This window comes from Varanus komodoensis, unplaced genomic scaffold (assembly GCF_004798865.1).
Source record: "Varanus komodoensis strain SLA01 unplaced genomic scaffold, ASM479886v1 scaffold26, whole genome shotgun sequence".
NCBI classification, from domain to species: domain Eukaryota; kingdom Metazoa; phylum Chordata; class Lepidosauria; order Squamata; family Varanidae; genus Varanus; species Varanus komodoensis.
The window spans coordinates 1479028-1495008 of NW_025335684.1; the positions used below are offsets into that span (position 1 = coordinate 1479028).

At 52.7% G+C, this 15981-nt stretch overlaps 1 protein-coding gene across 8 annotated transcripts in view; it reads right to left on the reverse strand.

Moving 5' to 3' along the window:
• EPN2 (epsin 2) overlaps positions 1 to 15981 on the reverse strand; it is a 37884-nt gene that overhangs the window by 19695 nt on the left and 2208 nt on the right. The window contains exons 1-3 of one of the 8 annotated variants that reach the window (XM_044433447.1): positions 10758 to 11763; positions 8382 to 8651; positions 812 to 1581 (exon numbers count right to left, since the gene is read on the reverse strand). In XM_044433447.1, coding sequence (XP_044289382.1) covers positions 812 to 1400 — 589 coding nt within the window. In that variant the 5' untranslated portion in view covers positions 1401 to 1581; positions 8382 to 8651; positions 10758 to 11763. Of the gene's footprint in view, positions 1 to 811; positions 4574 to 8250; positions 8359 to 8381; positions 9865 to 10757; positions 11764 to 15901; positions 15921 to 15981 lie in introns of those variants that run through there. The other 7 variants (XM_044433448.1, XM_044433452.1, XM_044433446.1 and 4 more) reach the window with 7 other exon arrangements.

Below are 15981 nucleotides of genomic sequence, written 5' to 3' on the forward strand. Positions count from 1 at the left end.
TTACCAGGGGCCACAGCTCGGACGGAGGGGAGTGCGTACCCTTTCTCCAATTAATTTACTGGAGGGGAGGGGAGGGGGAGATGTGCCAAGAATAGCCATTTTCCATTTAAATGGTTACAACCTACCCCCCCCCACCCCCAGAACAGGATATTAAACAAGGGTAAGCACTCCCTTTCCAAACCAGCAACATTCCAGCAGAAACTCAATACCCATGCAATGTTTCCAGCCTTTGATCAGGAATTAGCTTCTGGAAACAAAAGGTTGCAGATTTCATCCTCAATTAATTTACTGGAATGTACATGAATGGAAACCAGTAAGCGAAAGAGAACAAAGAAGACAGGGGCCTTCCGGAAGGGGAGTATTGATTTTCGCTGCTTGTGGGCGAGCATGCTGGCACACACGACAACTGCTGGACAGTAAAATCTAGAGCACGTTTGGTTTTGGAGAAACTGTCGCAGCAAAAGCCAGATAATGAGCTACGACTATTAACAGGCCATTGAAAAAAAGTAAGATTCTCGTCACCGCTTCAGGCAGGAAGCCCTGGATTCTAAGAGCACAGAAATACTGATAATACACATGGAGCAACATTCGGTGAGTGGCTGCGGAGAACCAGAAGGAGCCCTGTGACAGCGTAACTGAAGAATTTGCTTGAATGAACTGGATCGACACCGCGGGCCTCTCCAGTTCCGCGTGTTCCCTCACATCACCGGCACTTCGCGAGCATTTTAAGGCATCTGTGACGCATCCAGAAATGAGAAGAGAGTCGGAACTCTGAAGGAGCCCCGCAACCCAGCCAGGAACCCGTACTTACACCCGTGGTAAGACGCCGGAGAGCCTCCGGATTTGCCATACTCTTGCTCCGAGTAGCTGGTGGACAGGTTGGGTTGGCTGGAGCCCCTGCCGAAGGTGATCTGGTTGCTGCCGACGCCGGTGGCTACCTGTGCCATGCGCTCTTTGGTCTTCAAGGCCTGGGCCCGCTCTGCCTTGAGCCGGTCATCGTCTTTCAGAAGGGACACCAGCTGCTTGGACTTCTCCCGCACGTTGATGCCCTGGTCCTTCCCGTCCCGGTCGATGTACTGGAAATCCTTCAGGGTCTGGATGGCAAAGATGTTCTCTTTGCACTGCTGAGCCACCCTCTCCGAGCCGGTCTTGATCAGGTAATCCAAGAGGGTGAGTGCCTTGTAGACGTGTCTCCAGTTCTTGCCGTGGTCGTTCAGCCGCTTCCAGATCATGCTCATGATTTCAGAAAAGGCCACGACGTTGTAGGTCAGATCCGCGATTTCAGTCATCAAGGAGCTGGAAGGACCCCATGGGTCGTTTGAGGTCGCCTCCCGAACTTTTATTTCCGCCTCGGAGTAATTGTTCACAATGTTCTTCATCTGCCGCCTAATCGAGGTCATGTTTACCTTCTCCTAGCCAAGCCAGCTCCCTCCTGAGAAAAAGGCCCTTAGAGATGGGCCACAGTTTTTTCTGTGCTGTAAGTCCCTGTGATAGGATGACACCGTGACCAGCTTGGTGTGAGTCCTGGTAAAGTCATTTCCTCCTCTAGTCAAAGCGACCAAAGAAACTGGAAACGCTGGCCTAAAAAAGAAAGAAAAAACAACAGCGATGTCCTCGGTTCTGTTACAGGCAATTAATTGCTTTGTTCTAGACCCACGGAAAGAAAACAGAAGCTGCAAAATAAAAAGTTCCCCCCTTTAAACCATCTATAAATAGAATGCGGACACAGATAACACCTTTCATAAAAGTGCCAGGCGAGAACGGCACACGCAGGCGACATGACACTGCTCTGCGTCTCTCGCTCGAGCCGGTTCTACGGAAGTGGTTTCCTCCCCTCCCAGAAGTGTTGACAGCTCCTCTTTAAGGGCTTATCTACACAACAAATGTAGGACATTCCTCCCAGTCACAGGCGCAGGATGCACGACAAAGGAATCACAGACCAGGCACCACCCTACACAGGCCTCCGCAGCCCAGGACAACGTCCGTCTGCTCAGAAGACATCTGGGGCTGCTGGAAGCGGAAGCAGCAAATACCGGCCGGGCACCCGGTTGGGGAAGAGAGCAGTGCCCATCCAGAACGATCCCTGGGCCAGCACCAGGACCGCAAGGTCTATGCACGCCTCCCTACCGACATTACTATTGCTGTTGTGATTGTATTTCTAGACTGCCCCGCAGTCAAAGCACTCCCCCGATTCTCCCTTTCATCAAAGTGCATCACACATCAAGATCTCAAAGCTGCTGTCAAGACTGTTCCTTGACAACAAAAATTGTGCATTGAACAGAAAAACAATAAACAGTAAGTTATTTTAATTAAGCATGGAGAATTGCATTAGTAGGAAATGAGCCTTTTTAACGAGACCATAGCGGATTACTAGTTTAGCAATGAATCACTAAGTAAACTTGAAAACTCAGCAAAAACAGGATTCCCTACAGAGCCAACGAACTTGCAACTGCAGCAGGAATCAAAATTAAATTTCACGCAGCAGCTGCTCGTTGAAAATATCAGAACGAGAACACCCAAGCAAGTTGACTTCTAAAGGACAGGGAGCTGCTAAACGGCTGCACCAGCTTGTCAGCTTAGGGTCGCTGAAGCCGCTCAGCCACCCCCCACTCAAGATCTGATGACTTGTTTCCCCAGCTGGAACGTGACCCGCACTTTCAAGGGGTCCCTGGCCTTGCTGGCTGTGCAGCGGCTCAGCTGGTCCCGCCCCTCCCGGGGGCCGTGGCTCAGGCGGCCAGCGACACTGCCAGAAGCACGGAGCGCCACCCGCGCCTACGGCCAGCTCCTGCCTCGAACCACGGCACGCTGGTCTAGCCAGGAGAACGCCAGTCGCTTTGCCTTTGCGGGAATCCCCGCCTTTGCCTCAAAGGCTTCGTCTGGAAGGCAGATTCCAAAATATCAGGTGACCTTTCAAGCGGACACAGACGGGCCCAAATGGGCTGCAATCCTAACCTTCTACCGCCATGTGCATTTGCCCCAGCGTAACGGAAGGCCCCACGCGGGGACGGCCAATTCCCTCAGCTCTGCAACTCACGCAAAAGGGCCCCTTTCCTCACCCAGACCAGAATCCCCACAGGTAAAGAGGCGGGCGGCCCAACGTCCTGGCTCGGGGAGGCCCCTCGGGCATGGCCAGCAACCGGTGGCACGGGGAAGATGGTGCCACAGTCAGTTTTGAATCACGAGCTCCACACTTCCAAGGACCAACGATCAAGACAGCCAGGAGGCATCAAGCGCACCGTGGACAGACAGAAACGCATCAGCTCCAGTGCTGAAGATCACCTCCACTGCTTCTCTTTATTCAGAGACATTAGACACAGATACCCGCTTAAACACAGATCTCCTGAAGCAGAAGCCCAAGAGAAAGACGTGAACAGCACTGCAGTCTTTAAGAACAGACTGCTAGAAACCACGAGCATTTCCCTTACTCGATTCGGTGCCATGTTTTTTAGCTTGGAGCTCAGCAAAAAGAAGGACGGTTTCATGAGCCACTCGGCTGAGGTTTTAAATAATTGCTTAATTGCTACCTCTAATATTTGTTCACAAGATAACAGTGGCCATGCAGGTTAAACAAGACATACAATTCATACCTATGTATTTTGCATATTTTCGTGTATAGGGACATAGCCCACAGTTGTTCTTCTAAGGTTTTAAGAAGGCATTAAAAAGAGCAAATCATGGAATGTAGTAAAAACTGTTAATACTACTGGCTATAAAGATGCTTGCGCCATTTCTCAACGCAGACCCATGTGCTCACAGCTTGTGTGCGCTTCCTGGCCCAGCAGGTGCTCCGCTCCAGCTTGACTCCTGCTTTCAAAAGTCATCCCTGTCCAGGTGCTGGGGGAAGCAAGGGAAAAGGAAACCAGAAGAGGGAAACAGGTCCTATCAACCCCAGCTCTGGCCCTGACTGCTCCCTGCCCCGCTCCCCAGAGGTTACTTTGAGGGACAATAACCTGGATGGAAATAAAAAAGTTTCTCTACTCCACCCTAGAGGCAAGTGAAAATCCCTTCCAGGTGAGTCGCTTGCCAAATCCATCACTTAAGCTTTTCTACACACACTCGAGCAGGCAGGTTTTGTGAGCTAGTAAATGTTTGCACCTACCTGCAAGGCTGGTTTAATACACTAAGTGGCATAATAAAAGTAACATAAAATTGCACAATGCACAGCAAGGAAGATGCGCAACTAGTTCTATGCAAGGTAGCATTCCACACCGCAAGTTAACACAAATCGCCCACGTTTTAAAGCACCAGTAGTTAAAAAGGGAGGCCAAAACGAGATTCCTATTTTAATGTTCCGTGTAAGAGGAATGCAATGCCTCACAAGCTACGAACAGCAGGAAAAGCCTCAGTTCACAAGACAGAGAAACACTTTTAATTACCCCCAGTAAAAAGGAGCAAGCGAAAGCCAACGACACGGCAGCATTCGGTGCGTCCGACAGACGAAGTACCGTACATTTCCGGCCTGGCTCTTAGAATGACATCGATCAAGAAGCCTCTTACTTACGCAGGACGTATTCTGTGTCCCTATCCACACCGTGTTTACTTGACACGAATTCCACTGACTTCAAGGAGACGTCTTCGGAAGTTAAGCGCATTCAGGACTGCAGCTTTGAAAACTAAATGAAAGTAAAACCCAGCTGCGAGTCAGGAGCCCTGCTTCTCCGTGGAAAGGTAGAACGGGAACAGGCTGCCAGGCTGATGACGGGGACTGGGCGTTATGTTTACATGACTCCAGTCCTCCATCAGCTTCACTGGCTTCCCATTGAAGTCCAGGCTCAATTCAAGGTGTTGGTGATGACCTATAAAGCCCTAAACGGCTTGGGTCCTGGCTACCTGAAGGAGCGCTTACGTCCATATATGCCCGCGTGCCCCTTGAGATCTGCGGGAGAGGCCCTTCTCCGGGAACCCTCCGTGAAGGAAATTAGGAGGGTGAGTACTCGGAGGAGGGCTTTCTCTGCGGTGGCGCCCAACCTATGGAATGCGCTCCCCAGAGAGGTCCGCCTGGCGCCGTCGTTATTTGTTTGTCGGCGCTAGCCCAAGACCTTTTTGTTCAAAAGTCATTTTAACTGTTAATACTATTTATTTATTTTATTCTTCAGCCAGGGCGACTTATTTTATATTTTTTAACTTGTTTTATATTTTTATTGTATAATATTTTAATTGATATATTTGCGAGCCGCCCCGAGGCTTCGGCGAATGGGATGGCATAGAAATTTTCTAAATAAATAAATAAATAAGTAAGTAAGTAAGTAAGTAAGTAAGTAAGTAAGTAAGTAAGTAAGTAAGTAAGAAAGAAAGAAAGAAAGAAAGAAAGAAAGAAAGAAAGAAAGAAAGAAAGGGTGATTTGCAGGGGAGAAGCAGAGGACGGAGAACTTGCGTCTTTCCCCATCCATGACTCCTCTGCTCAAAACTCAGCAGGGGAAACGGGCAATCATATGCATTCACATGTGAAATGTAATTAAACCCTCTCAGTCAAAAATTTCTAGCTGAAGAATAAATCACACTGTACACCAGTTGTGTTGCCCAAACCCCCAAGCTTTTAAAAATAAGGCTCAAGAAACCCGTCTCCAAAGCCAGGCAAGGAAGGGGACACTGTGCTCAGCCGTGCTGCAGAGACGGCGCCATCACAAGGGGCCGCAAGACCCCACGGGCAGGATGCATGGCAGGTCTGCTGCACCTTTGTGCGCAAGGGGGAAAGCGCGATCCGTGTGAACGGAACAGCACGGAGCGCTGGGACTGCCCCCACGCACCACCTGCTTCTCACACAGATTGCTTAAAACGCGACGTTACTCAGAGACGGGGTCACACCAGGGTTTGGGAAGCAAGGTTTGATTCGGGAAGGAGTGGGGAGGGAATGAATGCCACTCCCCCGAGCGCCATATGATGGTCTTCTTCGGGCTTCCAGTCTATAAAAGGAAGGTGGCAGCCAAATTTATGGGAGCTTTCCATTTCCCTTTTTTGCCATTCAAACAGCATGCCACCCGGGCGCGGAAGAAGGCGGGCGGGCGGGCAGGCAGCAAGAGGCCCAAGAGATTAATGTCCTAAGAGATGTGGTTCTCCAAGACGAAAGACCATTCCCAGTCTAGGTGGGGGAGCGCTTTTATTCCCCCCCAGTGCTGACCTTTAATAACGCCTCCTTGAATTGGAGGTTGCAGCGAAAGCACGGTGCACGCCATGGGTGTCTGACCACACTGCTGAAACATGCCCCATCATCTCATCCCGTTATTTTACAAGGGATCATTCTGCGAGTTTTCAGAAGTAGCTTTCTCACAATGTAGACTATAGTTTACATAAACGATAAGCAATGGGGTCAATATGATGGGGCTCTCTGGTGTGGGGAGGGTTCCTAACAGACGCATCTGTGGCCTGAATGTTCAAGCGATGCTGTCCAGTAAGTTACCTGTTCTATCTGCACCCCACTGTTGTTCCACAGAACGCGGGGGGACACGCACGGGGCGGCCAGGTGGTCCGTTCAGGGAGCAAACAGATCTGCCTGGCTTGGCTCCTCTGCTGCGTGCCCTGCCCTGGCTCCCACGCATTGTAAATACCAAGCATTTCAAGGCGCGTTACGTGCTGCGTGAGGGGGTGACAGAAGGAAAGGAAGGCAAAGAGAACTCATTAAGCCATGAGTAGGAATCACTGAGCACAGACAGGAAGGAAGAGGAGGAGGAGAAACCCTGATTCACGGGGAAGAAAAAGATGCTGCATCCACCGAGCCCTCGAGTCGAGAAAACACGACACCCAAGGCCTCTCAGAAAGGAAGAAACTCGGCGAGCTGTGCAGACGGGAAGAGGTCCTGCGACGTCACCCTATTGCGCAACATGGACACGCTGCCCGGAGGCTTTCCTAACAGAATGCTGCCCCCATGTTTTGGACTTCAGCTCCCATCAGCCCCAGCAAGAACAGCCAAGGGCCAGGGAGTGCTGGGAACCAAGGTCCAAAGGACCCGGGGGCTGGCAGGCTGGATAGGGCTGGCACCGAGCCAGACAAGGCGTCTACACCAGGCGCATCTGAGCATGGGAGAGATCCATCCAGCGGCGGGCATGGCAGAACCCCACCAACAGTGGGCGCGGAGGGGCATCGACTGCGCTGCACTCGCAGACACCGGACTCACTGTGGCAGAGAAATGTCTACACGTCAGGATAAGCCAGGGCAGGGGACTCACTAGCAGGATCAACAGACGGGCAAAGTCGAGTTGTTTAAGGCTCAATCTGATGCATGGTTAGGCATCTGGGGGAAAAACAGCCCCGACTGGGACATACTGGGAGCTGTAGGACTTTGGGTCTAAAGCCCTACAACCAGGCCCTAAAGCCTTTATCCCAAGTTAGTCGATTCTCTTCCTGCCCAGTTTTTAAAGCAAGAGATTACAAAATTGGAGGCTATTTTTGAAGGTCTAGAACTTTTCTCACAAAAGCCTCGGTTCTAAATGCATTCAGCAGATGCCCGCAAGCAGATACACCCTGCAACTGAACTTTCATGGTCTAATTATATAGTCCAATACCACGCGTCTAATTACTTGCTGCTGGCTTCAGCTCCCTTCTGGATCAGTCTCCACAACACACCTCTCTCCGTGTGGAGAGCTGCAACCCCGTGCTATGGGATCCAAAACATTGTTTCCCGAAAGCGGCAAGCAAGCCAATGTTCACACTGCTTCACCTCGAGGCCCAAATGCCTCACCCAAACTGCCGTCTTCTCCCACTCTCCCCGCGCAGGAAGAGCGGCTACGCTTCACAATCTGGTCCTGAGCCAGTTTCTACTCGGGGATTAGTTTCACACAGGAAAACCAAGGTACCTTACAAAAAGTAAGACCATGGTGGACGTCCTACAAGCCCCAAGCTCAAGCTGGGAGTAGTGAAGGCACCTCAGATGGAGAGAGCATTAATACTGCAGTCCCCCCGCCCCCATTCCTAGGAAGTGGGGCTGGCGCAGCCTTCCGCAGCCTGGAACTCTCTGGCTGGGTCGAAGTACAGCCGCCAGCCCCCCTGGCTGGCATGGACGGAACTGGGGGGAGTGAGGGCCGCCTCCAACGCCTCCGGTACCTCGCAGGCCGCAGTGCAGCTGCAACGCAAGCACACCCTCTCCCGACTTGCTTGCAACTGCAATTATGCTCTGCACCAGTTGTTATGACCCATGGCTCAAACATTCAAAAGCCGACTGACTCAAGGAAGGGCGTCTATGCAAACAGGCCCAAAGAGGCTAGGAACTGGAAAGTTTTCAAACACAAGTTGGCTTTTCTGGGCGTTAAACTGTTACCTGCTGGGAAAGGATGCGCATGCTCTGCCACTCCATCATGGGGGGAAGCGATCCAACAACAACAGTTGCACTAAGATCGGGAGGCCTATCGGGATTTCGCGCATCTGCAGGCTGTGCTGAATTGTACTCACGCGACAATCCTCCGGCAGTGGCTGCCGCGCTCTTAGCAACACAAGACGATGCCGACTCCGGAGACGCAGCCAGCCCTGCGTGCCGCGCACACGCAGACCCAAATGCCCCCGCGGTGTTTTGCTTCGCGCTCACAGAGTTGCGCCGCAGGCCCCAGCGCCGGGTCCAAGCAGGTCTTAGTGATCAGGCCCCGTCCTGTCCGCCCGCACCAGAAGATGCGCATCCGTGGCTTCAAGCACTCAATCGTTTTATGAAGATGTGTCAGTATTTTACTGCGCAGTGTACCAAAAAGATAAAAATAAAACACCGTGTTAATTTTTTAAAAACCGCAGGCACACAAGCTCTCGATAAATACCACTGCTAGCCGATTTTGGACAGCTTCCCGAACTGAGTGCTTTCAGCGGGCAGCAAAAATAACACCAGGTAGGTGCCCGCCTGACCTCCAGAGGCAGGGAGTTCCAGGGAAACGGCGCCCCATCCCGAAGGCTCTTCTGCCGGGGACTCTAGGGCCATGTGGAATCGCAAGAGACGTGCCACCCGAGGACCGGGCAGGGTAGCAAGGCAGCGGGAGCTCGGCCACATTTCCTAGTCCCAAGTTATCTAGGGCTTCACCCTCTACTAGCCGAACCTCCAGCCTGGCCCCACGGCAAACAGGCATCCGGTCTCAAGCTGAGCCATGCATGAGCACTGCAGCCAAGCCAGCGCTTCCCAGCGGCTCCCCGCGTCTTGCAAATGGGCGTCTGCTTGCTCCGAGGCCTGAAGGGAGCGGCACATTCCACGAGGTATCGGCGCCCTTCCACGAGGTATCGGCGCCCTTCCCGCTTTCCGTAAACTGGCTCCTGAAGGAGCGGCACATTCCCGCTTCCCAGACTCGCTGCAGCTTCAGCGGGAGGTCCGGTGAATGCCTTCCGACTGCAGACACAGGACACCCGGAGTTGCTGGAAGCTCAGACTGGTGCACTGTGGCCACGAATAAAAAATACTCATTATCCCAGGCGGCGGAAGATTCCCCAGTGCTCTTCAAAGTGTATGCAAATGCGGGGCGGCTTCTGCCGAAAGAAGATCGCCAGGGAGGGAAAGGCCAGTCTGGCGAGGGGGCTCCCCCACTGCTGGCGAGAGATTTCTGAGGTTTCCCGAGCACATTTTCTGCAACAGTGAACATTTAGGGCAGCCTCCGACACAGAGCCTTCGGGTGGCATCTGTCATCCAGACTCTGAGCAACCGGTCGCCTGCTCATTCCCAAACTCCCTTGAAATGCAAGTGGCAAAATACCGTTTTTAGCAAACTTCCAGCATTACCTAGAAGCAGCCGCCTTCCGCGCGGGGGAGAGCGCTCTTTTGCCATTCGTCATTCGCTATGGACAGCTGCGCTTAGCAAAAGGTGCTCCCCCTAAGCGCTCGAAACAGAAGGCTGAACCTTCAGAGGAACTACAACACACACCATCACGACAACTCGGCCTTCCCCAATCTGGTGTGGGACTACAGTGAGTTCACCCCCCCCCCCGAAGAAAGTACGGAGGGTGTCTCCCCAGAGGAGAGCCTTCTCCGCAGTGGCGCCCAGACTATGGAATGCGCTCCCCGGAGAGGTCTGCCTGGCACCAACACTACACCCCTTTTTAACCATCATTTTAACAATTAAGGGTTTTAGATATTTTAAGGTTTTCTGTCTGTGTTTGTTTCACAGTCACACTTTCTATTCTAGTTTCCTTTTTCCTTAGTTGATATGTTCAATTTTAAATGTTTTAATAATTGTAGTTTTAATATTGTATTTTAGAATTTTATATCATATAAGCCGTCCTGAGCACTTCCGCAGAAGGACAGGATATAAATGCTTGCAATCAATCAGTCAAGAAAGAATCAAAGACTGGCAAAGAACGAATTAGCATCGGAGGCTTCGAAGTAACACACAAGGCTACAGCCCTTAGAATACAAAAGACAGAAGGTGGAAGCAGAGAGACAGCACTTTTAAGCAAGAAATAAAAGATAAACACCCAGAACCAACAGGCAATTAATTCCCAAACCCAAGTGAATATTTTTTAGTGTCGACATTCAACAATGCCATGCCGCTTCAGTCTCTCTAAATAATGGCTCGGAGGTTTATGTTTCGCTCACTGCTGCTCTTAACCTTTGCCCCGGCAATCCAGCACATTGCTTCCCTTCAAACCCCATGCAATTGAAAAAAAGAGTTCTAAAAACCTCAGAGCACATCAAGTGTCGGTTTCACTTGCTGGGGAGCATGGGAAGCGGTATGGCAGCACTCACGTCCCGCTTGTGGCTTCCCACCTGGGCGACCGGTCAGCCGCCGAGCCAATAAACAGTGGGCCAGGTAGGCCCGGTGAGCTGTTTTTGTGAAAGACTTCGAAGTACCAAGGAAAGTCACCTGCAAGCGCAGTGGTCAGCCAAGCCACTTCGTCAGCTTTCTAGGAAAGGGTGCATCAGAACTAGAAGGCAGAAACTTGGGAGTACAGTTAAAACCAAAAATCCCGACTGGCTTCAGCACAACAAATGCTCCAAAGCTCTTCAAACCACTCAAAGCAATATGTTTGTTGACAGACATTCAATACCACAGCTTGAATTTTCTAACAGAAAATGGTTCAGAACAGATGCCATGTTCGTACTTCTTATGAACAGAACGTTTTGGAACTGAAATCCCTCAACATAAGTACTTTTCTGTTCTACCTCAAAAGACAGGAGGTGGGGGAACTAACGAGACCTACTTGGTTCATTTCATGGGATTATAAACACTCTTTCCAAGCTGCGTATTAGAAGAGAGTTGCATTATTTGAAACGCTTAGGCAGCAGGATACTGGCTTGTTGTGTTTCCCTGCCGCTCACATCAGAACCAGCAGGCCCAATGTGCGAGAGGCGGCAAAAGCCAGGCACCTTGGGATTCCTATGGACCCGTGGGAATAGTTCAGCCTGTAATCACGGCCTTCGAGAGCTGCTTCTCCATGAATTGTGACAATCCATAGAAGCCATTTTCCGATCTCAAATGCAACCCTCAATATGGGAACCGAAGGAATAAGCCACAGGAACACTAAAGTAAGAGACTTTCGAAAAAACAAGTTTTAAAAAGAAATTCTCTGAAACAAATAGGAAACTGCAGTATGAGGGTTTCCGTCTAGCAATGTTTCCATCAGCAAAAGCAGGTGAGTGCTCGATCTCACACAGCAGACTATTTTCACAATTAACAGTGTGGAAAGAATTAAAATGCAGCACTTGCACAACCAGTGAAGAAATTCATTAAAAGCAAAACACAGATCTCTTCCTCTTATGCTCAGTATCAAAAGCATGAAACAAGTACGCATCAAAGCAGCTTCCTTAAAAGTCACAGAAACCAGCAACAAGCCTTTATGACTGCAACAGAAACCATGAGACAATCCAGTGTCGAAACCAAGTAAGGACTGTTCTGAGAGCTGATATCCTAAGCTCACATTCTTTCCACGGTGCCTTTATCTCAAGAGCAAGCTTCCTCAGGCGAGACTCGGTCGAGAAGGCCAGTCCCTCCGTTTGCTTGGACCCCTGGCCCAGCTAGCCGAGCGCGGTTGCTTGCTTTCCACAGAAATTTCCCCCAGCCCCCTCCTCCTCGACGGGGGACTGGTTTGCAGCTTAGGAAGCGGTCTCAGGCAGAGTCGGGCCCGTGGTCCACCCGGCCCAGAAGCCCCCACGTGCGAGCAGGGGCTCTCCCACGGAGCTCGGTACAGTCCGCGGAAGCTCAGCAGGCGGCGAAGACACCGGCCACATCCGAGGAAGGGGAAGGGTGCCTCCGCTGTCACCCCTTCACCGCTTCCTTCGCTGGCCAGCTCCGCACAGCGAGGGGCTGCGGGAGGAAGCGGGGGGCGCCCGTCCCCCTGTGGCCAGTGCCTATCAGCTGGCTCCAGCTTCCTGCACCCGGACAATGCAACCCACGGCACCAGGCAATGCTGATGCAGGCGCAGGGCGACACGCAGCCACACGGAAACAGGGGTGGGGGGAGGCACCGGTATCCGCCTGATCTGCCCGTTGCCGTTCCTCTCCGCCTTTCCCGCTCAACGGTGTGGCGGGTTTGCGGGCTCAGGGCCACCAAGCCGCCTCGGGCTGCGCTGAGAAAGGCTGGCCAAGGCTCCCGGCCACTGGAACCGGCAGCGGACAGGGTGGAACTGGCCGGCACGCGGGACCGAGGTGCAGAACGCCTCCTCCCGCCCGGCCCACCACCACCCCCGGGGGACTCCCTTGTGGAGACCAGCGGGGAGTCACCTGTGGCGATGGCAACCCACATGCCCGGCAGAAGGGCGTGGAGGGGGCTCTGGATGCTGGCCGGATGCATCCACCAGGAGGACCAGCAGGCGCACCCCGGCACTCACTCCTCCCCGTTCTGCGAGCCGAGCTCAAGAGGGAGGAAGGGAGGGAGAGGAGTGGGGATGCGGGGACCCCCCCGGCATCCCACAGCCCGGGCAGGGTCCTCGCAAAACATGGCTCCGCGCCACCAGTGTGACGCGAAGAGCCACAGCGGCAGCTTTCATGACTCCCGCCTTCAGGAAAGACCTCGCCCGACGGACTGGCCTGCTGAAGAAGCCCATCATCTGCACATTCCGGGGAGGGCGTGTGGGGCCCCCATTGCCTCCCCACTGAGGCTGGGCAGGGTCTTCCTCGTCCCCCTCCCAAGGGTTCCTCCACCCATGGCTCCCGGCCAATCCAGGCCCCAAAGGCCGCCCTTCTCTCACATTAACAGGAACGCTTTTGCTGAGATCCCCTCTTTACCTGCCATGGCATTTACCTGCTTCAGAAAGTAAACAGGGTTTTGGGCTCAGCCAACAGGAACAAAGCGAATGATGATGCGTGTTGCTAGGAAGCCATGGGTGGTAGAGAGGCAAATGGCTAGAGCGGCTCCTTCTGCTGCCACTCTTTCCTTGGGACTCTATGGTGTTTTCATCACGGACAGGAAAATGGGAAGTCCCAGGTTCGGATGTCACAGCTGACCAATGCGGCAAGGAGAAGCCACACTGCTGGGCCTTGTGATTTCCAGGCCCAAAACAAGATATACAACTGGGTCCAGAGGACATGACAAGCCCACAGTGGGAAAAAGCTACAACTGTGTGTTGTGATGTGTGAGCCCAGACAGTTTCCAAATGCATCCATTTTGGCGTTCACCAGCAGGAAAAGTGTTCCATTCCTTATGCATAGCGAGATTTTAAAAAGAGAAAGCGTAACAAATACCAAGAGATTCAGCACAGGTTGCAGCAGTGCACAACCCAATCAAAATAATTGTCACGCTGCCATTACACGCTTCTTCCACATTAAGTTCTTCAAATCTCCAAACGCGCATGAGGTTTACATCATTAAGCAACGGGGCTGGGGAATGTGCCAGGCAACCTTGGTGGGGAAGCATCAAGGTGCGCAAGGACCTTTCCGGGGAATCAAGTCCACACCTGGACATTTACCAATCAATCACAAAAAACCTTTTGTACCAGTTTTGCATGGCTCATTCTCTATGCACGCACACCTATATAAACCTCCAAACACCCCCAAATATTTATATTCACAAGTCAGTACTTGAAAATTCGTCTGCCTAGTTTGACTGGTTTACTTTGCTCCTTGGCAAACGTCACCGCTGCTCTGCGCAAAAATTACACGCAAGACATCTGTTAAAATCAGAAGGAATTAAGGTAATCCGAGAACATGCCTGTAAATAACTTACCAAAGAAACCTTCCCTTTCACTCCGGTCACAATCCTGCATGCAGACCGGCCTCAAGGGAGCCTGTTTCTTAGCAGGCATGTGCAGCAAGGCACAGTCAGAGATCATAATGTTGCAAAATATTTGCAGCGGTTATCTATTCTGCCATCAAATACCTCGTCATATGTCTGCGTGTTTTGAAGCAAATTTTCTGGAAAGGTATTTGGCCATCCCAAATTACACCTCTGTCATTAAAAACAACCTCACAAAATCACCACATCAACAACAGGTGTGAATTAAGGCACTTCAGAGCAAAATTAGCATTATAGTCTCATGTCCGTTGGTCTGGTTAGATTACAGAGTAGTTCAGAGTAGTAGCTGAAGAGTCAAGACGCACAGAAACACAGACATAACATACGTACATCCACACTCCTTACTCAAGATAGTTCTGGCTGATTTGCAATGGGCTCTATTGCGAGCGACATGTGCACAGAACTGCCGTCAGCTGCGACTGCATGCAGTTACTTCAGAACTACTCTGATCAGTTAGATTTAATTCTCCTAACTTTAAAGAGAGTTAAAGAAAAAAGAACCACATCAACAAAGCATCTGACAACCAGAGAACTAACCCTGTCTGAAAAGTTTATATCAAGTGCACGAATAACCAATATTGCTACAGAAAGCACGTTTGCAACATGGCCAGAATTTTTCTCTACTATCATTAGCATCATAAAGATCTTTCAGCACATTCGATACACCTCTCCCTCCAGAACCATCTGAATGCACATTTTAGCAAGATCTCTCTCTTCCAGAGACTATAAGGTTATTTTCGAACATCCCGCAAATCCCACAGGTGCTTATTTCTAAGAAATGAAATTAAAATAGTGGAACCAAAATTCAGCAGCCACCCCAGGTATCTGAGGGATGCAGGTTCCTGCCCACGGCCGATCCGATGTTCAAAAGCAGGCCAAGTCGGGGGACCGCTGAAGCGCTCCATTTCAGCATTTGCGCACGCTTAAAAAACCCTGCTAAGCAAATTTGCACAAGCGCTACTAGTCCAGGTTGCAAAATCTGAGTAATTTACACAAAGGGCTTTGATCTTTAAGCACACGCACGCAGAGATTCCAGCCCAGCTGGCTCAACCGACTGCATAGCAACTTACTGCCAGCGCAGGGCTGGCAAACTGGAATGCGGGGGGGGGGGGCGGTCGGGAAAATCCCCCCGAGGCCCCCCCCCCCCCCCACCATCACATGCATCACACACAGACCTGCTCACCGTTTCCTTTCTGGCACAGTTCCAGCAAACCGGAGCTGGCTGGAAGCAGGCAAGAAAACGCTTTGCAGCTACCAACCGTTCCGGCACTACCGGGAGGCGCCGCTCGGCTCCCCCCCACCCCCGGCCGCGCTGCCCCGGCGGAACTGTTGCGCGCAGCCCGGCGGAGACAACAAAGGCCACTCGGCATGCAGGGTGGCGATCGCCCAACCGCGCGCGCCCCCGCCCCCGGGAAAGCAACGCCTCCCGCCCGCCGGCGCATCCCTGCGCGCTCCCCCGAGCCCGCCCGGGGATCACGCGCGCGCGCCCGCCCCCCGCAGCCCCCCCCCCTCCGCCAGGGGCCCCCGGGCCCGCCGCCCGGAGATGAGGGGGGTCCGAGCCGCCCACGCGCCCGCGCCCCCCGCAGGAGCACTGCAGGCAGGCAGGCAGGGCGCCCCTCCCGGCCCCGCGACCCCCTCGCCGCCACCCCCGCCCCGCGAGCGCAACGTGCCGTCCCCAGCCCGGGGGCCCCGCTCGCGGGGACCACACTTCCCCGCGGGGCCGCGGCGCGGGGCGGGAAGGCGCACACGTCCCCCGTAACCCGGGCGCCCCCCGCTCACCCGGCGGGCGGGCAAGCGCGTCCTCACGGCGCGGTGCCGCCAGTCCGCCCGCGGAGGCGGCGGCCGGGGCCATGCGAGCC